The 26403-nt window shown below is 42.0% G+C and overlaps 1 protein-coding gene across 2 annotated transcripts; it reads right to left on the bottom strand.

Annotated features, from left to right (window-relative positions):
* Positions 1 to 548: 548 nt before the first annotated feature.
* LOC135482625 (spatacsin-like) lies at positions 549 to 24889 on the bottom strand. Of its 2 annotated transcripts, none has more exons than XM_064762837.1 (37): positions 24715 to 24889; positions 23892 to 24076; positions 23228 to 23443; positions 22154 to 22784; positions 21531 to 21651; positions 20867 to 21017; positions 19991 to 20421; positions 19460 to 19639; positions 19037 to 19218; positions 18596 to 18777; positions 18107 to 18335; positions 17282 to 17488; positions 16577 to 16826; positions 15178 to 15339; positions 14541 to 14607; positions 13862 to 14027; positions 12707 to 12933; positions 12235 to 12343; positions 11913 to 12072; positions 11181 to 11379; positions 10307 to 10527; positions 9351 to 9536; positions 9049 to 9165; positions 8708 to 8879; positions 7477 to 7823; positions 6944 to 7105; positions 6514 to 6792; positions 6112 to 6253; positions 5638 to 5810; positions 4960 to 5158; positions 4484 to 4663; positions 3810 to 3952; positions 3070 to 3177; positions 2656 to 2824; positions 2022 to 2248; positions 1656 to 1807; positions 549 to 1513 (listed from the first exon to the last, which is right to left on the bottom strand). In XM_064762837.1, exons 3-37 carry the CDS (start codon positions 23274 to 23276, stop codon positions 1333 to 1335), a joined length of 6861 nt encoding a protein of 2286 aa, XP_064618907.1. In that variant the 5' UTR covers positions 23277 to 23443; positions 23892 to 24076; positions 24715 to 24889; the 3' UTR covers positions 549 to 1332. The 2 variants fall into 2 exon arrangements, with proteins under 2 accessions (XP_064618907.1, XP_064618908.1); XM_064762838.1 differs by having other exon boundaries at positions 6115 to 6253.
* Positions 24890 to 26403: the final 1514 nt, after the last annotated feature.

Genomic DNA, 26403 nt, shown 5'->3' with positions numbered 1-26403 from the left:
TTCCGGGTTTGGACTGGTCTCAACAAATAAATAATTAATAAATTGAGTTAGGCCAAGTCTTCTTTTCATGCGTTTCACCTCAACTCGGATACTGATACTGTCAAATTATATTTAAAATGAATAGATGAAACTAAATTTGAGATAATTATTCATTAAAAAACCCATTTTTCGAAACTTTATTAGTCTATAATACATAAATCCCACAAGACCAACAAGCACCTGCCAACCAATTAGCCAATTTGAGTCAAATCTGTCAATCAACTGATAGTGACATGATGGGCTCATGATGCTGGGCTCTCCAATAAAAAAACCTGACAACCCTCTTAGAAGCTGGACCCACCTGTTACAATCAAAGGATTGGCACAACCGTCGACGTCCACAAGAAAAAAACCCAACAACTATGACAAACAAGTCACAATCGACCATAAATAAACCAGGGAGACAATCATCTGGCGACTACATTTGTTGATGGCCAAAATAAACTTCAACTCAACCGTCTGAACTAAATGGGACAACAAGTCTAATAACATAAAAAGTCGTGGTTTCTTATGAATTTGATTGAATTCTTTATTCACAAAAGAAAATATTACATGTGATAGTAATTAACTTTTCAACATCATTTGTACTAGCACCATTTCAATATCAAAATATTTCAATATCACAACTTTTTATCTCACTCTTCATTAGGAGGTGCAACAACTCATATGTACTGCAGGCAATGGCTGATATGAATAAAGTCTAGCAAATGCTTTTACTTCAGTTTTGTTCAGAAAGGCCTAGTGTAAATCTACATGGAATTTAAGATAAAGCAAGCATTTGCGAGTCTTTATTTATATCTTCCTATGTGTCAGGAATATGCAGTTGATAATTCTTTTCCGAGTTTCTCTATTGTACACATGTCAGGATCAGTTAAGCAAGCTACAAGTCTGAGTCTAGAAACTCTTGAGATAAACACATGGTATCATGGGGCGCATGATAAAGAGACCGTTCTCGAGATGAGCACCACTACTAATGCAGACTGTTCATGAGATGAGCACATCATTTCATGCATCATAGTCCTTGAAATGAGCACATCCTCTCATGCAGAGACTGTCCCTGAATAGGCAGATGCTTTTATACAGAGATGTGTCCTTGAACTGAGCACATCCTCTCATGCAGAGACTGTCCTTGTATAGGCAGATGCTTTTATACAGAGATGTGTCCTTGAACTGAGCACATCCTCTCATGCAGAGACTGTCCATGAATAGGCAGATGCTTTTATACAGAGATCTGTCCTTGAACTGAGCACATCCTCTCATGCAGAGAAAGTGTCCTCGCGGCCCTCATTTTCTTTTATGCAGACACTGTGTCATTAAGATAAGCACTGCCATCGCCCTTGTACATTTCCATGACCACATCAGTCAATCCAAGTGAAGTAGCCAGTTTATATTTCATCTGGATGTCTCGACAATAACTCAGGATTCTCTTCATGTTGTTGTTACCTTGGCTTGGTTTGTTGGCTTCCCTCTTAAACCTGAAACAAATGAGAGGAGATATCACAATCATGAGATTAGAATGCACGCACGAATGTCCCAGTATCCTAGCTAGCTGTGACCTTGTCACATCCACTTTCAATTCTGAGAATGAGGTGACATCGTTTTGTGTCCCATACATACCTGTCCACTATTTCCGCCAAAAGATTCGGGGTTAGATGTATAAACGACTTGAGATCTTTTAGGTAAGTAAAGTCTCCATTGATGGCCACTTGTTGGCATACCGCAGCTGCCCAGTCGGACTTTCTGTGATATGCCTCTGCAACAATAAACGCCTGAAAGAACAAAATCGAGACCTATTGTTTGGCTTATGCTTTCTATTTTCATAACTGGAATGAATTCAAAATATCACAATCAGCTTTTTCTGTTTTCATTCACAAATAGCTTAGATATGTTGCTTGGTCAGGTTTCACCTGGTCAGCCAGTGGGGGAAGGATGGTTCTTCAACTCTGGGAACTGCCAGTTTTCCTAATGATCAGCCTGATCTACCTCGAAGAACTTTCCATGATTTGTGATGAACTTGGTCAAGCCGTCCGAGTCTAGGTTCAGGACAGTGGTTCCAGAGCTGATGAGGTGAAGCTGCAAGGAGACCAACCGCGCCTGTCTGATGCAGTGCTGCGCATGCCTCAGGCATTCTTGTTTGATATAACTCTCAGCAGCATCGCAGAAGTACTGCTGGATGTCCTTGAGTTTTGACTGGGTATCACTGCTGGAATCTGTAACAGGATTTATATTGAGCTGTAACATGAATGACTGCGATTCCCCAAAAATGTGGTCAACATCGCTTCACAATACAATAAGATGTTAGAGCAAGCAAAGTGATAGTTTTTAAGATGCCTCTCGAAGACAGTTGTGCTCATGAACTGGCCGAGATCGAGTGCTTAATCAAGATAATTATTCACTGATAAGCTGTATGATCAAGAAGGAGACTGTCCCCATGAAGTTTGCAGATGTTTAGGAAGAGTTTCCACTAGGACTAGGCGGAGACTTCACTCGCGTTCACTTCCTTAGAAACTGGAGGAGGTGACATTGACATTGACATTTCTGAGCTGGTGATTGCAACACTGGTGCATGTCCATCTATCAAGGGGACATTCGCCAAAGTCTCAGACGCCCTTGCTTACCTAATGGCTTGTTCTTTAGGGAGTCGAGCAGCTTGACAGCATTTTCCTCCAACATCTGTGCAATTTCTCTGTACATTGTAAAGTGCAAAGACACCATTGTGTAGGTATCGTTGTCAGTTGGATGAAATCGTTTCAGATAGTCCAGGACAGCCAGCTTGAGTTTATTTTCCTAAAAAAAGAAAACAAGTTGGGAGGGGAGTGGGTATAATGGAACAGGGATGCCTCCTAAAAAGTTCATAGGACTTTTTAAAGAGCACACATTACAAAAATCAACATTACTTTGTGTTTTCTCAATTAAAATCTAATGACTGCTGTGTACGCCTGTTTGGATTCCATCATTCAAGCATCATGTTTACACAAATGGCCATCGTGACCATCTTTTAATTGATCAAATTGTTTCGATTTAAGCTGTACCTTTTCCATTCCCTTCCTAAAGAGCAACTCAAACTGATGGTGATACTTCAGCAGATCAAAGATGTACGTCATCTCATTAAATCGACCAATCCCCGTCAACAACCGTATCTGAAATTAAAAAGCGGTGCCAAACTGCATGAAAACAACCAAAGGTGGGACCAAAACAAGTGTCCTTGATAGAGAGTGGGTCCTTCAGTGTCTGGGAAGGGAGCTATATACAATAAGAAAACCGACTGAGTGACCGGTTCGAGTCACCGGATCAGCACGAGATGATTTTCTACTGCCTAAACCTCTCAACATCATCTCGTGCTGTCGAGAGCTTTCAGGCCATAGAAAATCATCTCGTGCCGAGCCGGTGACAAATCGATTCCAAGCAGTTTGAAGCTTTTCAGTTCTACTGAGTTTTCTTTCAAGTGTTGTGCATAAATGTGACCCGTCACAGCAAAACCAGGCGCATGTTGCTCTGAGCTTGGCAGGTTGAGATGGACTGTTTATTCATTTCTCTATTGTCTGCCTTTTGTGAAATACGAGCACATCAATTTCTTCCATTATCTCCTGGTGTCATTTAGGCTCATCTTCTGTGCGACATGTGTCTGGTTTTGCTGTGACGGGTCACATATTTGTATCAACCCCATTTCCCATAACACCAATTATGGCACAGAGGCCCCAACTTCGACGCAGTAGATGTTTATGAAATTCATGTAACTTTGGACAAGCAGCTTCTCACTGACAGACCTTACCATAAGAGTAAATTCTTCTGCCTGTGCGAGGTTGCTGGTGAGCTGTCGGGCTGTCCTGAGAACACTGGCGATGCCCTCCATATTACAGGCAATGGTGTGACACTCGTGTGACCTGACTAGGAGTTCTACCTCCATTGTGAGAGCTGAAATGAAATCAACTCATCGTGATCATCGAATAAGTAAATGAATGACTAAATAGTGATGCTAGTCTGAAAATAGGCGGGGAAGGGGTGAAGCTCACTGTATGGCACCAAATTGTGATTTGACTGCCAGGTGTGAGTTGGTGCCCGACAGTTTGTCTGGCACCAACTTAAAAGGGGGACAACAGGCAGGAGCAGAGGGGCTAATTTGGCCATCTCCAGGTGACTAATATACACAGCAAGGGCCCTGGGTCATGTCAGATCCAGCACTAAATATATTCCTCGTACAAGCGTCAATCATTTCGACATGCTGCGAGATGTGAGAGACCCTCTTTGGCGACCTCGTGTAACTTTATCTTGCCTGCCTAGCCGCTGCCTATATTGTCCCTTTAAAAGATGACCAGATGAACTGAAATCATCCTAGTTTAAAATAGCTTTTGGGTAAGCGGGCAATTCTACACCTGGATCGTTACTCTCAAATGAGCAGAATTCTCTGAAGGGACTATAATGTTTTGATGACGAAGTACCACCTACCTCCTTGTTGTTGTGTCGTGGTGACAGTGTCATTAGACATCGCCGCAGCTGCCTCCAACAGACGGTTGCCAAGCACCGAGGGATCTGAACAGAGCTTGATGAAACAGGTAAAAACACTGGCATCTTCCAAGGGATTGAAAACTAATTCGCTCGAACTTGTTGCCTTTGCTACTTCTGGTTCTGGAAGGTCAAGAAGGAGAAACTAGGAAATGACACCTCGAGGAAAAAATGTTTATGGAATAAAACTCAACAGCTTTTATAAGTAACATTGGTTAAAATAACCGAAAAAACTCTTCTATGCAATAGAAGTACCGATATGATAAGGGTGGTTTTCAAAGTGACCCATGACAAAACAGAGTTGTAGTCCTACTTTTGAAAGAGAAAAAATTAAGGGAAGCTTCGTTATCACCAAATTTTCCAAGGTGTTTGCAAATCGCAATAATAAAGGGGTGCAAATATATGGCAGCTTGCTATACCTTGGTTTGTGATGACCGCCAGAGAATGCGTGATGATGTCACACAGAAACCCGGCGACTTCCACGTCGGAAAGTCTGTTCGTCACTATGTAGTCACGGGCGAGGAGGAACTTATCTGAGTGGTCACACATCAAGATGGTTTTGAGCAAGGCATATTCCTCTTCATTGATGACGTCTTCATAACGCCTGTGTTTCAGCATCTGAAAATATGTAATTGACAAACATTTGTAAAGTTTCACTAAGGAACTTCAAGAATTGAGGGTTCATTACAGGAAGACCATTTTAACGGTCTCTTTTACTGAAGATCAAGCCAAATGGATGTGTATTCTACTTGGCTCAAGGGGTACCTTGGTGGGGCCTACTCCAAGGAGGTTTTGATGCTGAACTATTGGTCAGCTCTTACCACAGTCTACGTTGTAGGGCCATGCATGAACAAATTTACTACAGTGGAACCTCTCTTAGCGGACACCTCTCCATTAAGGACAACCTCTCTATTAAGGACAGTAGTTTTAGTCCCACATTGGTTGTTTCTATTCAATTTGACCTCTCTAATCAGGACACCTGTCTATTAAGGACAGCACTTGTCAGTCCCGAGGGTGTCCTTTGAGAGGTCTTACTGTAGATTGTGATCAAGTCCCATTCAGACAACAGATAGCAGCTTGAAAGAATGAGGATTTACCTGAGCAATTTTAAAGGCAGTGATGACCCTGGAGCATGGCTGGTTGCCATGACAACAGTGATCTAAAAGCTTTTCCATTGTTGCTATTGTGTGCTTGGTGACGTCCTCATCAGTATTGTTCAGCGATTGGTCGACGGGAGAACTTGTACCGAAAGCAGTGCTTAAACTTTGGCCTGAAAAAAACATTTTAACTTTAAGTCATACCCAGTATCTGTTGACAATCCTGGCACAACATATTCACGTACCACCCAGATTATTAAACTGTGCCCTCTGGCAGGACCAGAGTGCTCATGCTTTAGTCCATGTAACAATAGCAGAACTGGCACTGTATTTGATAGTTAAAAGATAATTGTCTCCATCATTATGTGATATGGCCCATTATATTAAGGTACGGTAACTCAATATGGTCTCTCCTAAGTAAAAGTAAATCCTCTAAGAATTAGAATAAAGTTTTAAGGACTATTTAACACATACTGCCTGGATTTCTTGGGATCCCCACGTTTGAAAGAGCACGTTTTCTCATGAACATGGTCAGTTTGCTTCCGGCCGACAGCTTCTTCATGGACTCGTCGATGTTGTCAGGAGTGACGACTTGCTGAGCTAGACGGATGCAGGTCTGAAATAACGCAAGACAGCTCGGTGCACTTCACGCAAAACCAGGGGATGGGGATGTTCTTCCAGTTTCATCAATGTCAATGTCTGTATTACCGCCAACTGTGAAAATTTGTGAGTGCGTTGTTTTTGTGATTTTTGGAATGCACTGTCAAAAGCGAACTTAAAACTGTGATAATTTCAGAAAACCCGATATTTAGTCTACTCTATCTCATAATGAGAACCGCAGCATCCTATTGCAACAAAAATTACAACCTGACTTACAAGAATTATTGCAAGGTCCTGACTGTAGTGTGAAAACTCTGCCGCCATTTTGCAAGCTTCTGATATCTTTCCTTGATCTAACATGGTACCAAGTAGCGAGTCAAGAGCCAGAATTTCGTGACTTGTGAGAACAGTGCTTCCACCGTCATCCGAGACGTCCCGTGGCATCTTGCCATAGATCAACAACTCTGACCTCTCGGCCTTCTTTGATTTCTCGAAGATTGGGATATGGTGCGTCTGCATCACACTGTCATATTGCAAGATGGTGGGAGACTTTTTCTGCAAAACAATCATAAATATAAGGAAACTGGACCTTCAGGAAAATTGTCCTGAAGTACAACACACAAATAAAACTCCAAGAGGGTTGCCCAAGGGATGTCCATTTCATATCTGTGTACAAAGTAGTTAACTGTTAAGTTGAAGCACATACCTCCTGCTTTTCAATCTCTATCTGTATCTTATATTTCCATATTGCCATCTGCACTTCATCTCTAACCGCGCCAGGGCTTTGCTCATCCCTACATAACCAGTCATAGGCCAGTTGCAGGAGACTGACATTCTCTATATGGCTGCACTGCTGACTGGACTGCTCCTGAAAAAGAGACTGCCTTGGTTAGGAAAGAAAGACGTCTCAATGAAATGACCATGCCTACCAACATCCTATCACATAAAATCCTTTGGAGTTATTTTCTCTAGGACAAATCAAGTACTTAAGGGGGACAAATAGGCAGAAGCTAGGGGGTCCAACATGGGTGGTGTCAAGATAACTGGAACTGGGTCTTGTTTGACTTAAAAGAGTCCTCATACAAGCATAGATATTGCTGATGTACTGTGAGATAGTAGAGACATCTATAAGGCCATACAGCAAATACTAATCTGGTAATCTCCTCCTGATAATTGACAGTGTCTGCACAGAAGAGTATGTTAGTTACTGCTTATCTTAAAGACAACTGGCAGTTTTACCTGAAAGAATGCCGCAGCAATGCCAGGCGGAACTCTGTTACTGGTAAATGTTGTGCTGCATTCATTCCAAAATTGAATCCTTCCCTCTTCAGATTCCCACAGAGTGAAACCGCAGACACGAGCAAGATTTCTCTCCACTTGTTTCATGGTAATATTGACGGTATCAATGCCGGCCACCACAGCAAATCTCCTGGCATCATCAAACCTCTCCTTGTCAATAAGTAGCGAGATCATGGACTGGCACTCTTCTTCATAAGTGTCTGGGTCAGCCAGCCGACCACACTGAGGACTGATGCTGCATTCAGTGGCTATGGTGTACAGGCTCTGCAGACGGTGAAGGTCTGGCTCTGAAAAGGCCAATAGTCTGTTGAAATCACAGGAGTACGTCAGAAATTTGATACTGGTATATCAGGTCTTTCAAGCAAAACTTAAGTTCATGGCATGGCATCATTTCACGGCCTGTGATACGATAGTAGCACCACAAGTCAGCATTTCATAGAAAATTTGCCAGTTATATACAGGGTGGCCCAGAATTATTTTCCCTCACACAATGGATACACAATTGAATTCTATTGAGCAAGGGAAAATAATTCTGGGCAACCCTGTAGAGTACAACCCCTGATGTAGACAGGTCAGGGAAGCCAAAGAAATGCAAAGAAAAGGATTCCCTCCTTGTGTCTGGTGCCCGTTGCAGGGCAAGCAAAGGACCCTACATAAGCAAGGGACGTGAACAGCCTGTGATGGACTCATGGAGTCACAGAGCCAATAACCATATTGGCATCCATGCTAAGTAGCACACAAGAAATGCTTAAAGTGATACTATGATGTGATTTACAACTTTGCGGAAATACGTCTGTTTTTAATTGTTGATCACAAATGTAAAGCTCAAATTTTCCATTTTTGATTAGATTTATTATAAAAGCGCTGAATGTAAACCACCGCGACCGCGAAAATGTTCATGTTGTGACGTCATCAACGAAAACGGCATCGAAGCGAGCCGTCCGGGCGGGATTAAACCATCAATTTCTAGAAAATGTGCATTTCGATTCGAAAACCTTACCGATTTATGAGAAAGTGACGTAGTCATTTGTCAAAAACAGCTAAAACATTATATGGTGAAATTTGACACGAGTTACCCTTTAAAGGCTTACACTATTTGTATTGGTTGTGTTTTCTTGTGGCTCTAGTAAATTGCAGAGAGAGAGAGAGAGAGAGAGAGAGAGAGGCTTACGGTCAATCTTGAGGGAAAGAATAACACTGGTATCATGTAAGGCTGTTAGCACCCAGGAAATATCTGTTGTGGATGTGGTTGTCTTCAGAAGCTCAAGTATGATGAGTCGTGACGTGCTCAGCTCCCATTCAAGGCTACCAATACTGGATGGAGTGAGGACCGTGGAGTGCACCTAGAAATAGAGAGAGAGAGTAAAATGCCTCTCACAGTCAAAGTAAAGCTTGTTTATTTTGGCGTCGCCCCTAATTAAAGGGCCGGCCAGATTTGGCTCTCGAGACACTCTTTAATTCCAAACTCTGAATAACCTATAAGTGTCGGACCTAAAAGTGTCAGATACTCACCATCTCCTTGCTTTGTAGAATGCACTCTTTGAAACCGATTAGACATTTTTTGGCATTCTGGAAATCTCTGTGGCACACAAACTTGCAGAACATCAGCAATGGCACCAATATTGAACCCTGTAAAAAATATCAAAAAATCTCTTTAATATTTCATATACATGTACATGTACATGTAAGTGCTTAAATTAAAACATTCAGATTGTCACATGTAGTGGAGGTTGCTCTTAAGTTGTTTTTATCAAGAGAGCAATATTTTCCTCTCATACTTGAACAAAGCACACAAGTAGATGCATGAGCCCCACCTTTTGAAATATAGAGAAACCCTTGGCAAGACTCGTGACGTGTCTCTTATGTAACAGAGTGGTGATCAATTCCTGAAGTTCTGAAAGTGTCCACGATGTCTTCTCGCCCTTGATGTACGATTCATACGTCTCATCGTCAGCTGAACAAATCAGCCACGTCGTCAGGGCATCAAGAAGGTTGCATTCCTAGCAGAAGAAGGGAAAGAATAGCTTTGAAGTTAGAACCTTTCCTCTAGCACACCTACTGTGGTTTTTGACAGAGACTTGCCCTGAAGAATCTCCAGTGCATCACCCTGGGTACCAAAGGATTTCAAGAATGCAGTGGAGTGGAGTATGCTGGGTTTCAAACAATGCATTCTACAGGGTGGCCCAGAAAGGTTTTCCCTTGCACAATAGAATTCTATTGTGTATCCTTTGTGTGAAGGAAAATAATTCTGGGCCACCAGCAAAGAGGTGATACATATTTTTAAAACATTTTTGGTCTCTGTGCCTAGACCATCCTCTTGTGCTTCAGTGCTTTGCTTTTAAAATGCCTTGGATTGTTTGCTGAACTATGATAGGCCTAACAAGTGGGACTGGCACACAGATCGACATATTTTGTAATTGTACATGCAGATGCTTGGGGTTCAATGCATCAAGGTACTTGGCCAGTCTAAAGTGTAGTGATGCCAGACTTCCATCTCAATTTACAACATTGCATCATAGGTGTACCTGTACTGGAAGACCGATTCTGAGCTGGGGGCTCGGGGTCGGTTCTTGGGTGGGTCAGCAGTGTTTGGGCTTGGGAGAGTCAAGTTGGGAATAAATCGGTGGGGCCGGGATGGTTGTCAATGAAGAGGCAGCAGCCATGATTTAAAAGAGTTTGATGATGTTATAGTGTCTCGTAAGCCTTCATAGGCTGGCATTATTGTACGTAATGGTGACACTTTAATAAATAAATATATATATATACATACCTTGAAACATGCAGCCAAAATTGCCAAGATAGGATTCTTCAAGACTAGGCTGTGTTTGAGGAGACTAATCCACGGCACAAGTGTAGCTTGGCAGATAAATAGGACAGCAAACAGGTTGTCTGGAACAGCTTCTCTGTTGATGATCACAGGGGAGGTCCGGGCACTCTCCACTGGTTCTGGTGTGGACATGCTTGACGTGTCTTCTTCTTCACTGGTCAGGTCTAAAACAGTCAGTACAAGATAAAGGATACATTGTGCATCTACATGCACACAAAAATACTGTAAACAAATCTGTACAGAGGGAGACTGTGACGTGTTGTCTGGAAGCCTTGTCTGAGACATTCATCAAATTAATATTGGCTGTGCTAGTGTTAAAAGGCCTACGCCATTCGTTAAAATTTTTGAATTTGTAATTGAATTTGAATACTTTCAATTGTGTAAATACATACTGAATATAATTTTTAGCATTGCCTTTGTATACACAGATATACAAATACATGTACTATAAATCCCAATTTCCAACAAATTCTATTTAATTGGATCACAAGTAATTATGAACGGTGTACCCCTTTAACATCACTAACCTACAGACATCGACATTGGCATGACTTTTTGCCCACTTTTTGCCCAGTTTTTACATCGCTGCTGTACCACCATGTTGATGACCTTATTTGCACAAGTTTTTATTGCTGAGAGGAATGAAACTCAGTAGAACCTCTCTGTTAAGGACACCCTTGGGACTGACAAGTGCTCTTAATAGAGAGGTGTCCTGATTAGAGAGGTCAAATTGAATAGAAATAACCAATTTGGGACTAAAACTACTGTCCTTAATAGAGAGGTGTCCGCTAAGAGAGGTTCCACTGTAACAACTTACCCCTTTCTTTACTCTTGGAGACGCCTAGCACTTTCGTGACTAGTTCTGAATGGCGCTGTATGAACGATGAACTCTTCCTCATGTCAATCTTGGTAGAGGGCTGCGGTGACAGTCGAGACGAGACATTTGCACTCGATATGACATAGTGCAGGTGTTCCTGGAGCTGGGTACTCGGGAAGAGGTGCAGGATCTCAAAGAGCTTAAATACAATGGACAGGTTAGATACCTCACAAACATCAGTCAAATGGGCAGTACACTGCAATTAAAGTCAGCCAGTAATGCATCACAGCGACCTGCAACAAGAATTGATAATCGCAGCGACCTGCAACAAGAATTGATAATCACAGCGACCTGCAACAAGAATTGATAATCACAGTGACCTGCAACAAGAATTGATAATCGCAGTGACCTGCAACAAGAATTGATAAATGCAGCAAACTGCAACAAGAATTGATAATCACAGTGACCTGCAACAAGAATTGATAATGATAATCACAGTGACCTGCAACAAGAATTGATAATCGACCTGCAACAAGAATTGATAATCACAGTGACCTGCAACAAGAATTGATAATCGCAGCGACCTGCAACAAGAATTGATAATCGACCTGCACTCAACATCAAACTCAGCGATCCCTGGTTTCATGGCCAGATGAGAGATGCTTTTGTTGCACATTTTACTGCACAGCACTTCATAAATGCTGCTTCATGTCATGATGTATTATCACCTACCTGATCACTGGAATACTGATGAAGCTGGGCAAATGCCATGAACTGCAACCAGTTGTCAACCTTGGCACACTGCTGCAGGTAGAGAGTACTGTAGCGGAGCTTGCTAAGGCGGCACAGGAGTAGCACAGGCTGCCAACGCAGACTTGCTTCAAATGATGACCTGAAATTGAAACAAATTCATCATTTGCAAAAGCTTTTGACAGAACTACATCACAACACCAGCATCCTTGATTCTGATCTAAGACAGAACTCCTATACATGTAATACAGAATAATATCATTATGTTGTATTTAGATTTTTCACTGGCAAAGATTTCACTTACTGTTTGAGACTGTCTCGTTCTATCATATACAGAGTAGCTCGCTCAAGTTCTTCAAGGACAACAGGAAAGTATTTCTTCCTACATCTCAATGCAGACATCAGGAGATCAGCTGTAAAGAGGATATGATTTCAAAATAGAAAGGCCAGTGGTTCAAAATAAGGATCAAGATGGATACAGGAGGATACTGCCCCCAGACTGTAAGTAGGACTGTAATGTCCATGGGACTGAGCCCTCTTACATGTAAAAGACTACTCCAACAGTTCCTGTATCCTACTTTGTACACACAGGAAACACTCCCTGATCAACATACGATGACAGAAAATACCAACTTCGGAGCATGTCCTCTTCCTATAGTCAGTGGCAGAAACAATCACACCTACAATCCAATTAAAAATTAACTCAGAACAGAGGACCAATTAAAGCTAATGCTCAATAGAATTAACACCGAGAGAAGGCGGAACCCCAAACTTACTCGTTCCTTGCTCATGGAGCCGCTCCGTCTCCTTCCGCTCTTCAAATGTCCCTGTCATCCCCCGTAACCTGTAGCTATATATGGCTGATGCGGCGTACAGGCAGACTCGCAGCAGGGTGCCATCACGCCCCAGCATTTCAATGTACGCCACGCAGGAACTACTGATCACTGGTTTGGTGAAGTTCTTTATGGCCAGGATGTGAGCCTTCATACTTGCATGGGAAATTCTGCGGTAAAAACAATGTTTTAAACTGTTTGCAGTATCTTGTGACATAAAACTTACACTTTGTGATGGAAAATTTTTACAGTGAGCACCAGAGGGGTTACATTGGACATAGATGATTTCTTGACAAGTTGTCAAAGGCCATCACTTGTGTATGGAAACGATAAGCTTTTTTGATTTATTCGGCTCCAAGGCCCTCTCAATGCACCACTCACGTTAGCAATACTTATTCAAGTATCGCAGCATGGTTGTTCTCTAATTCGTAAAAATGTCCTTTCTGTTCATTTCCCTTTCTTAAATGTCAATGTCATTGGGCGAATAGAAGCATGCCAGTAATGAGGCACTGTATCAAGTATTTTGTTATCAACTCTTGGCTGCCTTGTGAAGATTAGTCATCCAGGTATCATAGTAATTCCATGAAAGGAAATAACTACTGGATTGAGAAAGAAACTTACAGAACGTTTCGAATAGCATCCGCCATTCCTAGTCAGCTGATCTACTGCTGTTGTCGTTATCAAGACGAGTGGAACTTTCACGCACCTGGGACCCCGCCCACTCGAGACATACTTCCGAAAGTTCCCGCACCAAACAACGACAACAACAACAGCAGTAGATCAGCTGATGAGGAATGGCGGATGCTATTCGAAACGTTCTATTAGTTTCTTTTTTCAATCCAGGGCCCGGTTGTTAGAAAGCATGTCAGCTTATAACATCATGTTGACATGTTGTTTCATGTACATCAATGCACCTATAGCAACATGTCAGCATGATCAATGCACCTATAGCAACATGTCAGCATGATCAATGCACCTATAGCAACATGTCAGCATGATGATATGAGCTAACATGCTTTCTAACAACCGGACCCAGTAGTTATTTGACGTTACCTTTCATGGTATTAATGGCTGCATTTTTCGCCAATGGACTTTTACCTCTTTTTCCCTAGAGTCTTGCTACTGTTCTCAAGAAGGGATGATATAAACGTGGTGAAAGCAAATGATGGTCTCCCGTGCGTTAAGTAGTAACTAGGCTGCAGTACTTCATGGTGACTATACTTGGCCTGCATCTCAGGGTCGGCGAAATGCGGCAGGTTCACCACTGAAATAAAGTACAGTAGAACCTCTCTATTAAGGACACCCTCAGGACTGAGGGAAGTGCTGTCCTTAATAGAGAAGTGTCCTTAATAGAGAGGTGTTCTGATTAGAGAGGTGTCCTGATTAGAGGTCAAATTGAATGGAAGCAACCAGTTTGGGACCAAAACTAGTGTCCTTAATAGAGAGGGAAAACAGGAAAGAACTAACTACCAATGATGGGCTTTGAACCAAGAAGAGTCCTGGACACTAGCATAGGTGTTCTGATTAGAGAGGTGTCCTGATTAGAGAGGTGTCCTGATTAGAGGTGTCCTGATTAGAGGTCAAATTGAATGGAAACAACCAGTTTGGGATCAAAACTAGTGTCCTTTATAGAGAGGGAAAACAGGAAAGAACTAACTGCCAATGATGGGCTTTGAACCAAGAACCTCCCTGTGCAGAGTCCTGGACACTAGCATCTATGCCACCATAACCCCCCCCCTCCCGCGAGTGTAATCAAAGCCTTGTTTGAAAAGGTTACCTTCGCTGGCACCAGGGTTCAGTTGTTTCCATCCATACAAATGAGTCGGGTCAAATGACGCATTTCCCTGGAAAAAGAAGGACCGAATTACATACCTTATTTGGACAAGAAAAGGGGCTTAATAATGTGTTTCCATTTGATACGACAAGGGGATTATTTGTGCTTTTCCAGGCCTACCATTGTAGGAAGTTTGGGGCAACGTTTTCACAGCCCACAAAAGTCACATTTTGAAGACGACTTTGCAAAGTAGTTACAGGACAATAAGATAAGAAGAAAAATCATCACCATGTTTTTCATTATTGCCATTTACGTCACAACATTATTTCTGATGAAATTTTCGGCAACAATGGCGATCATATGTCTTCTGACTTTAAAGGCCAACGCCGTTCGCTAAAATCAATTGAATTTGTAATTGAATTTCAAAATGTCCAATTGCAAAAATACATACCAACTAAATATAAATTTGCCGTTGTGTAGACTGATATACAAATATACAAAGTTTAAACAAATTTGTATTCACAATAACTGCACTACAGCATTGTGTATTAATGAATTTCTATTTAACTGGACCACAAGTAATTACGAAAGGCGTAACCCTTCAAAGATGTTTAATCTGGAGAGGCTTAAAATCACTCACCTGTAATAGATTATAGACCGTGATATCCTGTTCGATCATACCACATGAGAGCTCCGATGGAAACAATGCAGCCTGTAGCTTGGGGAAACCAGCGCAGGCTTCTTTGAGGTCCTCACTTGTTAGGTTCCCGAGCATATCGTGCTGGATTCCATCAGTAAGAATCTGAAAAATAGATCCATTCTTGGAACCATTGCCTCTTGTCACTACCTTATACAGTGGAACCTCCCTTAATGGACACCTCTCTATTAAGAACACAAGGACACTACGTTTGGTCCCAAATCGGTTGTTTACATTCAATTTGACCTCTCTAATCAGGACACCTCTCTATTAAGGACAGCACTTGTCAGTCCAAAGAGTGTCCTTAATAGAGAGGTTCTACTGTAGTTCTTCTACATTCTTGTGTCGGGCATCACTTTGTTGTATATCGCCACAGTTGTTACGGCTATTTGCATAGAGATTCATTGTCAGGCTGAGGATAGTGTTCATCGCAAGCAACATGTACAGTAGAACCTCTCTATTAAGGACACCCTTGGGATTGAAAAGTGCTGTCCTTGATAGAGAGGTGTCCTGACTAGAGAGGTCAAATTGAATGGAAACAACCAATTTGGAACCAAAACTAGTGTCCTTCATTAAGAGGTGTTGGCTAAGGGAGGTTCCACTGTATTTCTCATCTAATAGATTGCAGATGTAGTGTTTTGCTTGGCCTGGTACTGGCATCGGCACAACAAACAAGAGTCTAACTTTGACATCGGATTCAAAGAAGAGAGTAACTTGCCCTAGGTCACAGTGACAGTGTTTGCGTCACGCATCAAATCATAAAGTTTCGATTACAAATTTGGCTATTCTGTTGTATTTCCACAGGTTACAAAAGTAAGAAGTCCTGAATTTGCCTTCTAACGTCCCGATCCTTTATTCTAAAACTGCTTCACAAGATTTAACACACCAAAGTCATAATTGATAAAATAGTTCGTCGGGATGACGATTCGTGCACGTGACTAGAAATACTCGGGAGACTGGAATAACTGTAATCACTCTGATAACTAACTCTCTCTCTCTCTCTCTGCCGAGAGCATGCAGACAGTTGTTTTGTATCCACGTGCAGCTTTGTCTGCACCAATCAGGGGGCAACGCTGATGCGTCTCCATCCAATGAGGAGCCGCATCAATGCTGACGTAATTGATCACGTAATTGATCACGCTGGGGAGAATGGAGGATTATAAGTTGACCGTGGGAATTTTCCACGATTATCCACCAGTATCTTATCTGAACCCAATTCCAATAATCCCGCACGCTTAATTCCAAGAATTACACATTACAGTGCTACTCATAAGAAAGGTTTTACAATTACTATACAACAATTCATAAACCAAGCCTGTCTATTGTCATCATCAATTCTCACCTTTCTCAAGTCGATCGGCTGGTAGAATAAGGTGGCAAGGGCAGGAATGAACAGTCCCTGTTTGATCATCTCATGGACATTGACGTCTGCCATACCAGTCATCAGGCCAGCATTTGCGGAACTTGCAGCCAACATCTTCGAGGAGTCGGTTGAACCCCTGGCTAAATCTCTGAATCTCAACATCATCTGGACCCAAGGAATATTGAAGTTGTTTGAAGAGAGAAGATGTTCCACTTGATCTTTATCAATGCTAAAATTTAGAAAGACTTTAATCACAATGTAATCATTGCAATGACAGGACTATTTAGTGCTGTTGCTCTATCTAAAGAAATGAACAGCAAAGTGATGAAATATACATAGGTGATGCAAAGGTAGTTGCAAGAAGTCTTTTAGTGTGAACACCTGATAACATATAAAACCACAAAAAAACCTTTGCAGACTGGTACAGTAGAACCTCCCTTAGCGGACACCTCTCTATTGAGGACAACCTCTCAATTAAGGACACTAGGTTTGGTCCCAAATTGGTTGTTTCCATTCAATTTGATCTCTCAAATAAGAACACCTTGCTATTAAGGACAGCACTTGTCAGTACAGACGGTGTCCGTAATAGGGAGGTTCTACTGTATATAGCACAAAACTTCCAAATGTTAGGCCTATATCATTAGGAGCGCCGGCAAAGTGAATAGAATACATCACATGGCTTACCCATAAAAGTCCAAATAAAGGTACAGAGCTGGGATCAGTTCATTCCCGACCAGATACTCTATGGTGTTTCCGTGGTAGTCATCAATGGAGACCCGGGAGTGTTTGGACTTCATGGGGCCATCGACTTTCATGATGCTTTGGACCTGTTTCAGCCGCCGTAACATCTTGTTGAAGTCGTGGAGTTCATCGTTGCAGAACACACCTCTCCTGAGTTAGAAATGGTATCATTTGATAAAATCTGTCTTCTTCTACTGTGGCAGTGAGTGTTTGATAGGGTACAACTACAGTCGGGTGCCAATTGGGAGAACTGATGCTGTCTTTAAGCAAAGTGGGGTAGTTCAAAAAAGAGATACTCAAGTTTCCCCATGGCCTTGGATTGGTTCCCCTGCTTGCCTTGGCATGGGCAGCAGGTGCGAGGAATCTCAATTTGATGTTATATTCAAAGGTCTTAGGGAGCATCCATTAGGCACGTAGGCACTGAGGGGGGAGGGGGGGAGGGGGTATATAGTCTTGCGTACGCACGCAACCCAAGAACCATTTTCTGAACAAATTAGAAAATGCTTAAATGCTTAAATGATAGATTACCATGATAATCAAGGGAATCATACTGGTATTGCACATGAGGCCGGAACTTACACGCGATAAATTAGACTGGGTTCTGATGACACCCCACTACAAGATGTATAGCTGTTTCCCGCGCCGTTTTCCCACTTGTGTGCCATGCCAGCGTTAAAGCGCAGTCCGCCCGCAAATAAAAACACCACAAATCCCTATCTGCGGTGTATTTTATGAGAAAAAACAGCAGGAGATAAAAGTTTGTGTTACCTCGCCAATTCATCCAAAATATTCTCCCTCACAAACTCCGAACACTCTTCCAAGCAATCAATCATCTCCATGGTTACGGGTAAACAATATGGCCACCCAGGATCAGATGAGGCTTCATCCGTGAGAGGGAATGCAGCTCTGACCCAGTTCATCAACTCATTCTGTCGATTGTAAGTTGCCAGGTATTTCCAGACTGTTTCCTTGCTGACGGTTTGACATTGGCTGATATCTAGAATGCAATTTATGTTAGGTCAGGCCAAATGGAAAATAGGAATTATTGAGGACCTGACTGGGCAAAGCAAAGGAAATTAATGATAAAATTGTGTAAAATTCTAGCCTTGCTTTAACATATCTTTTAAATGCACTGTTTTGCTAAATTGAGGCTTACGTTGACTGAGTATTTGATATTTTAGGCTTCATTGCTAGGCTTTCATTTCTACTACTATGAGAGAGGTTCCACTGTAGATTGAGACTATGTGTACCACTCACCCCCAAAGGGAAGTGTCTTATCAAGAATGATCCTGTTGACTGTCTCCTTGTCCCAGTGCCGAGTCCATTCCAACAGGATGGGGACAGGTCTAATTGTTTCCCCAGCCTCGGGTAGCGGAATGAACGGGGCAACACCAGACTCATCCAAGATGGTCTTCAGATTCAATGGGTCTTCCATGAAGCTGGAAATAAGAGTGATTATACTGACAATGATAAGTCACAAAACATGAAATGATGTAGGAAGTGAAAACAGTAAAGATGATAAACAGCAACATTAGCTAATTGGTTTTTTTACAATCTTGCAAACTGCAGTTACCAATAAAATGCCAATTCAGCCCTTTTATTGAGGTCTACTGGTGGGTAAAAAATGACTTTATTTAGACCCCTCTATCAAAATAGCATCTGCCTTTAGTCCCACTTGAAATGTTTCAGAAAGCATACCTTTGCGGAGATACTGATTCTGTCCCATAGACTGCTTCAACTTCAGTCAGATAGTCAACCATCGTGCTCTCCTCTTGTGTCCATGTCGACTGGCTTGTCAATACACTGACCAAATATGACCTCAGGTCTTTATCTGAAGTGTGTCGGCAGATATCCTTTAGTTTACCATTCACAACAAAGCCCTGGAGAAGGAGAATTGACAGGCTCTAAAACGTCGAAATGTACAGACTGGCTAAAGACAGTTTAATATGTCTGAGAGTGAATTCTAATGATAAAAGCTTGGTTCTCTTTGCTTCAATGTTTTACTCTGAACGAGTAAACACGTCTCAATATGGACTCATTCGTCCAGTGGCACATCACAATGACACCTCATCGTGCAGTCATGAAGTGCCTAAGCTGCATTTTCTTGGGGAGAGCACTCACCAAATTAGCCAAGATCTTACAGGCCTTAGACAAGTTTTCCTGCTGGAGATGTTTGGTGACTGAGCAGAGGCCAACACTGGTGAAGTAATCTTTTGATGCGAACTCCTGGCCGTGATGTTTCCACAGGAATGCCTGGGCTATAGGAAGGCAATTAGTGAGCAGGGCATCTTCAACTATGTCCTGAAATCAGAGAAAATATAAGCAATGAAAGCTCACACAATTGAGGTGTCTTTACCAATGCTATCTGCCAAATGAAATGGCTGAAGGCTATGCATCCTACAACCTCAAGTGATTGCTCATGTCCAAGGACGTCAAAAATACGTCCTGAAGATTCATACATACTAAATGGAGGCATGCAGTGACAAAAGTTTCCTGCTCAAAATGGACAGACTATGGAACGAACTACATAGAAATGGTACATGGAGAGGTTCAAGACTGTTAGCATTTTCAGACTTGTGCTAATTAGACAATGTTTTTCGCCACAACATTAGTGCAATTTTTCAGCTTTTGAAGAGTCAGTCTGAAACATACCTTGGGTGAGGACGACTTCCAAACGATGACCTTCTGATGTCCGGGTTCACTTTTTGCTCGGTCAACCTTTTCCACCGTAACAAACTTGGTAGAGTCAAGATGAGGGTGTTTCAGGAATTTCCTCAAGTGTAAAATTGAGGCACTGAGTTTAGCAACGAGCGATGTGATAGCCTCGAACTTCTCTCCTTCAAGGCGGGTTTGACTTTGATGATCCTTGGGAAGGAGGGTAGTGACACTTTGTAGGAGCTTATGAAGGTGATTCAAGGTAATGTGTAGCAACTGTTCAGCGAACTGTTTTGAGCCATGGTCGTGGATGTTTTCCTGTATGCTGGTTGTCAACAAGGTGATTGAGGAGGTCAGCTGGAGAAGATCAAGGTCAGTCCAGGGTGGATCAGCAGACGTCAGCTCGGTGTTGGAAGTTCTTGAAAAAGCTGGATTGGAATTATTGATTATATCAATCGAGAGATGAGCTTTTAGTAATTCTGCTTGATTAAAATAGAAAGGCACATCGGTCTGCCACTCTAAAAGAGCTACCTGGCTTTGTTTTTCTACGGCAGCCAATGCATTTTCTATCACAGAAGGTGCTCACCTTGCAATTTTTCTCAGTTCACCTGCCCTTTTTTGTCGTCGATTTCCAAACTTCCTGCCCATCCAACTTTATGGACGTCAATTTTTCTGTGTTTTAACGTCATCTTCATGCATGCCATAGTGAAAATCAGTGCCACCTGTTGGCATGCCAATACCCTATAATAGTCTGGCGAAACAACATCACCGCACAGACTGAGGTGTGTTGGTGGTATACCAAGATGCCGGACACATCGATGCCTGTGCCATGACGAGCTAACACCTTATATGGCAGAAGAAAAGATTTTATACCGCTTTCTCTGGTTTTGAGGAAGAATGCCACAGTATCCAGTTGTCGATGTTTTAGACCAACTTCTAGAGTATGAACTGGTATCGCGCACCTGTCCCATGAATTCAGGCAGCAAACTTGATCTGCTAGACTAGCTGAGTCATGAATCATCATCTAAAGATAGAGGATGAGAAGGAGTGTCAAAAACACAGTCAAATTTTGACAGAATATATAGTAGAACCTCCCTTTAGCGGACACCTCTCTATTAAGGACACCCTTTCTATTAAGGACACTAGTTTTGGTCCCAAATTGGTTGTTTCCATTCAAATTGACCTCTCTAATAAGGCCACCTCTCTATTAAGGACAGCACTAGTCAGTCCCTAGGGTGTCCATAATAGAGGGGTTCCACTGTATCTGAACGAAAGTGTTGAAGTAACGCTCGTTTGATCAAGTACAGCATCGTGTCTCATGGTCACAATCAAACCTGACCCAATATAATTTGACGGATAAAAACACTTCAGTCTGGTGTTGAATCTAAGAAGTTTATTGGTATGATTTTGATAAGAGTGCACGGTTAATACTTATTCCCGCACAATTCACTAAAAAATAACCCTTCCATGTCCATGGTGTTGAATGCAGGTAGACTCTCTATGGTCCAGTAACTTTTCTTTTCATTTTTTACCTTACCTTATTAATAATCTGTTCTTGCTCTGCCGAGAGGGAAACTGCTAAAAGTCTAGTTGATTCTAGCACCAAGTGAGGATGAGACGCTTCACTAAAAATTATCCGACTTTCCGACATCGTACATCTGAAATTGTAGAAGACGTCTGATTTGCCGTTTGATTCTAAGAAGAAGAAGATGTGGCTGTGATTTTTTATGATCGGCCACTGTTGGGGAAGGTGGAAAGTGGGGAACTTTGAAATGTTGATAACGGCACAGAGTATTGGTATAGACTTGGCTTCAAATTAATGAATGGACTGTTAGTATTGGTTTTAAAAATTCAAGGTCTGTCAACATCCTAGTTGGCAGGAAGACGATGAAGTAAAGCTCCAACTGTGACTGTTTAAATACTATGACAGTGGAACCTGTCTTAGCGGACACCTCTCTATCAAGGACAACCTCTCTACTAAGGACAACCTCTCAATTAAGGACACTAGTTTTGGTCCTAAATAGGTTGTTGCCTTTCAATTTGACCTCCATAATCAGGACACCTCTCTCTTAAGGACGGCAGTTCAGTCAAGAGGGTGTCCTTAATAGAGAGGATCTACCATATGTAGTTGAGGCGCGATGGGGACTTAGCCATACTTACCTGTATTTCTTCATTTCATCAGTGGTGTATTCATACACAAGCAATGTTTCAATCTCCTCTTCAAGATCTCTCATTAACAGGCTAACGTAAGTGTTTCCGCAGCACATACGATTGACATCATGTCCAGCAACCGTCTCCTTTAAGTCAGCAATGAAGAAGTCCCCTTTGGTAACTGGAGCCTCACTGTCCTCTGATTGTCTTGAACTAGCCAAAGTTGACTTGGACAGCGAATGCCCTAATTTTGTTTGAAGAGCAGAAACTCTACTACGCCTGTCATATTTCCAATCGGACGCACTCAAAGATATCCCTCGGTGTTTTTGCCGACTCAGGTGAAGCATATTATCCACCTGACTCTTCCAGACACCAGTGGCTGTAATAGCTGACCGACCCTGAAGGTCAGAACCGGTATGGACACTACCTGGTCGGCTCCTTGTTGATTTTCCCAATGTCAGACCTGAGCTACTGGTGTCGAATGAAATGTACAAGAGTGAGCCATTTTCAGTCAGGATGCAAAGCGTCTTAAGATCAGGGGATATACTGAAGAGTTTCACACAATTCGTATCCTGTTCCTTCAAGTAAGGTCTTGTATTGAACTTAGCGACACGTCTTCCACTCGGGTAGTGATAGAAATCTGAGAAAATGTTAAGGTAACGTTATGTAGTCAAATTTCGTGCTGTAAAATTTCGTACTTTTTCACATTGACACCCAGATGAAAATATTGTGCCACCCAAAACTGACATTTACCAACATTCACAGTCCAGGGTCCGGTTGTTAGAAAGCATGTTAGCTTATACATGTAACATCATGCTGACATGTTGTTACATGTGCATCGATGTACATGAAACAACATGTCAACATGTCATAAGCTAACACGCTTTCTAACAACCAGGCCCTCTTTTTGCGGCACACATTTTGAAGGACGATTTCCATGGGTTTCTTGTTAAACTGGGTCACCTTACATATTATTGATGGAACAAGAAGTAGGGGATTCAATTCACAATCCACGAAAATTGGCTCATGTGAATATTTCCTTTGCTGGACAAGAACACTTTAAATGGCAGTATTAAAGGATACATAGATATTCCAGTTGCATGAAAACCACAAACTCTTCAGCCACATCCATGAGTGTTGGAGGCAGTGGTCCATGATCCAGTTCATAAGTGCATGAGACCTTCACTTCATTTTCCTTACTGGAGTCCAGTTTGACAATTATAGTGTTGTTGATCAAAATCCAGATTTCAGTTTCCTTACATTTGAGAAACGAGATGTTCACCTGATCTTTTGTTATTTCTGAAAGATAAAGGCATAAACAAGGTACAATGAAAAATAGCAGCAGCTATACATGGATTGTTTTTTTACTGACCAGGACTGCCTCAAAGTTTTCACGACTGTATTTGACTACCTCAATTATCTTTGCCCAAATTGAAACCATCCTTCGCAGTTTCCCACCTTGAGCACCTCGAATTAGTGTGTACTTCAGTTTGTATTTTTCGGGTTCAGGGATCACGACCATCAATCTCATCCCCAAGTTGACTCTCTAATACTTAGGCTGCCTTACTTTTGCACTTATCTTACCCTAGGTACGAGGTAAATCTGGCAAGATCTTGCCAGAACTGTTTTAAACACAACAAGCAAAGCACTGGCACTAGGCGATGCCCTGGTCACCTCAGAACCAGGGATCGGCGAGGTCAGGGCTGCAGTTGTCACTATTATTTAGGAGGTCAGAAAGTTCATTCACCTATTTCTCTCTCACGAAGGATTTCGTCTAAGGCAGGAAATGAAAGTCTGTTAACTTTAGTAGGTTTAGCGTTTTCTTCTTTGGCATCGAACTCCAGTAGGTATTGTGCAATACTGTCATCCTGATGAATAACCGCAAGAGAAGAGACATTTCTTCCAGCTTTGCACGGAGAACACCATTGGCACCTGAAAAATCAATGACTAATTTTAAGCAACAAGGACAACACTGGAACTGAAAGATGCTGTCCTTAATGGATTGGTATCTAAACTAGTCAGAGGTCAATTTGAATGCTCACGGCCAGTTAGGAACCAAAATCATCGTTGTTTCTTAGAGAGGGTGTTGACATGCTTTCACTGACCTTGACCCCCAGTGGTAAGGCCCCTACTGAAAAGATACCCTCATAGTCATACCAGGCGGAGGAAGCCACTGCTGGCCAAAACAAACAAGCAGCAAACAAAATACCACATGGTCGTATACCACATGTTCTTTTGTTCGTTGTGCCTATATTTAGGTTTGTCTTGGCCAGCAGTGACTTTCTCTGACTGGTGTGTGAAGTGACTATTGCATGCTGTATGTGGAATATAATTATGACAACTCACTGCATGTATAGTGTATGAGGAAGGGAATTTTTTTGGTTTGATGGTTGACCGCTGACGATTTTGTCTCTTGAAACCAAATCAGACAGAGTTTAAAATGACAGTCCTGTTCTGAATGGCAGGCCTGACGAGATAAATGTCTGTCTTTAGATCATTTAAAAACCTTTTCTCGGACACAGGACATGCAAATAACTAACAATCCAATAACCGGATGGATATTTTTATACCTTTTGGCGCTTGTTATTACACTTTTTCTTGATGGTATGATAAAAATTTTATTATCTTTCGATAAAGCGGCTATTCTACTTCTATATGGATCACATATCAAATCCTGAAACAATCCCGGTTCTACATTTGCAGAAAAAGTTTGCAGAGTAATTTCTGTCACAACTCTGTCAACAACGTCCGCCATTTTGAACGTCATGTGACACCTGAGAAGGTGCCCGTTCGTTTCGCTTCATGACCTTTTCGCCCCCAGTTGTTTCGCTCCAAATCGTTTCGCTCCAAATCGTAGTCGTTTCGCTCCTTGGGTCTTAGGGGATGGTTTTGAAGCAATGGAGAAAGCCCGAGGTACCAAATCGCTTTCTACTATAGGCCTATATATAATATTTTTGAGTAGTGAGGTTATACGACAAAGAACGGGAAGATACGTTGAATCATTCCACTGATCCGATTAACTGGATCTCTTGGGCACAGGGCATGTCATTGGGGAAGTCTTGTATCTATATATAATGTATAAGTCTTATATCTATATATAATGTATAAAAGTGATTTGTTGTTGACTATCGGAAGTTTACGGTAGCTGGGAATGGCGATGAAATAAATTTTTATATTTACTAACTTTGTTAAACTAAACTAAACTTAACTAAATTTGTTACTCGGGCGCCCGACTTAGTAACCGTCGGGTGCAAGCATCCACTGGACGCCCGGCTCTGGTCCATTGAGGCCTGACCTACTAGCATTGGCTTTTCTTGTCCATATCATAGACGAGGGTCGTCCAAAGGACGCTAAATCGTCCGTACGACTGATAGAGAAATAAACTATCTTCTCCCAAAGCACTGATCCACCGCCAAACTCCCCATCGTTCATTGAGGCCTGATCAGCTTGGATCAGCTAGCATTAGCTTTTCTTGTTCATCACTTTAGGCGAGGGCCGTCCAATGGACACTAAATCGTCCGTACGACTGATTGAGAAATAAACTGTCTTCTCCAAAAGCACTGATCCACCGCCAAACTCCCCATCGTTCATTGAGGCCTGATCAGCTTGGATCAGCTAGCATTGGCTTCTCTTTTTCATCACTTTAGGCGAGGGCTGCCCAATGGACTTCTAAATCGTACGACTGATTGTGAAATAACTGTCTTCTCCCAAAGCATCCAATGGACGCTAAATCGTCCATTGAGACCTGAGTTGCTAGCATTGGCTTTTCTTGTTCATCACTTTAATTTACGACTCTCCGTATATCCACAACGTTTTTTCTCTTCATTTACCTTTTTTATTCATTCATGTACATCATTATTATCAATATCATTTTTATCTTGAAAATCCCTGAACCCGAACCTTACAAACTCAAGTACCCACTGATTTCAGACTGCAACGAATATGTCACCAAAACTGCGTGTAATTGTAGAATTTCCTAGACATGTCCAAAACCACCTCACAAAACTTGCGGAAATCGTTATTAGTGATCAGCATTTAGTCTCTTGCTACACGAGGAGGCGCATGGAGGCGAATAGGTGCATTTTCCTCCTTGTCACCTAAATCCCACACCCAAGTTCTCTCTTTTAATCACAGTGGATCAATACGATAAACTATCCCAGCCATTCTACATACATGTATATAGGACAGGAAAGAAGCGAATAGGCACATTATCCTCCAGGTCACATAAATCCCTCACCCAAGTCCATCCTCTAAATCAC

The sequence above is a fragment of the Lineus longissimus genome, chromosome 2 (assembly GCF_910592395.1).
Source record: "Lineus longissimus chromosome 2, tnLinLong1.2, whole genome shotgun sequence".
Lineage (NCBI taxonomy): Eukaryota > Metazoa > Nemertea > Pilidiophora > Heteronemertea > Lineidae > Lineus > Lineus longissimus.
Note: the sequence above shows the minus strand (reverse complement) of the source record. Positions and strands in the feature narration are given on the sequence as shown.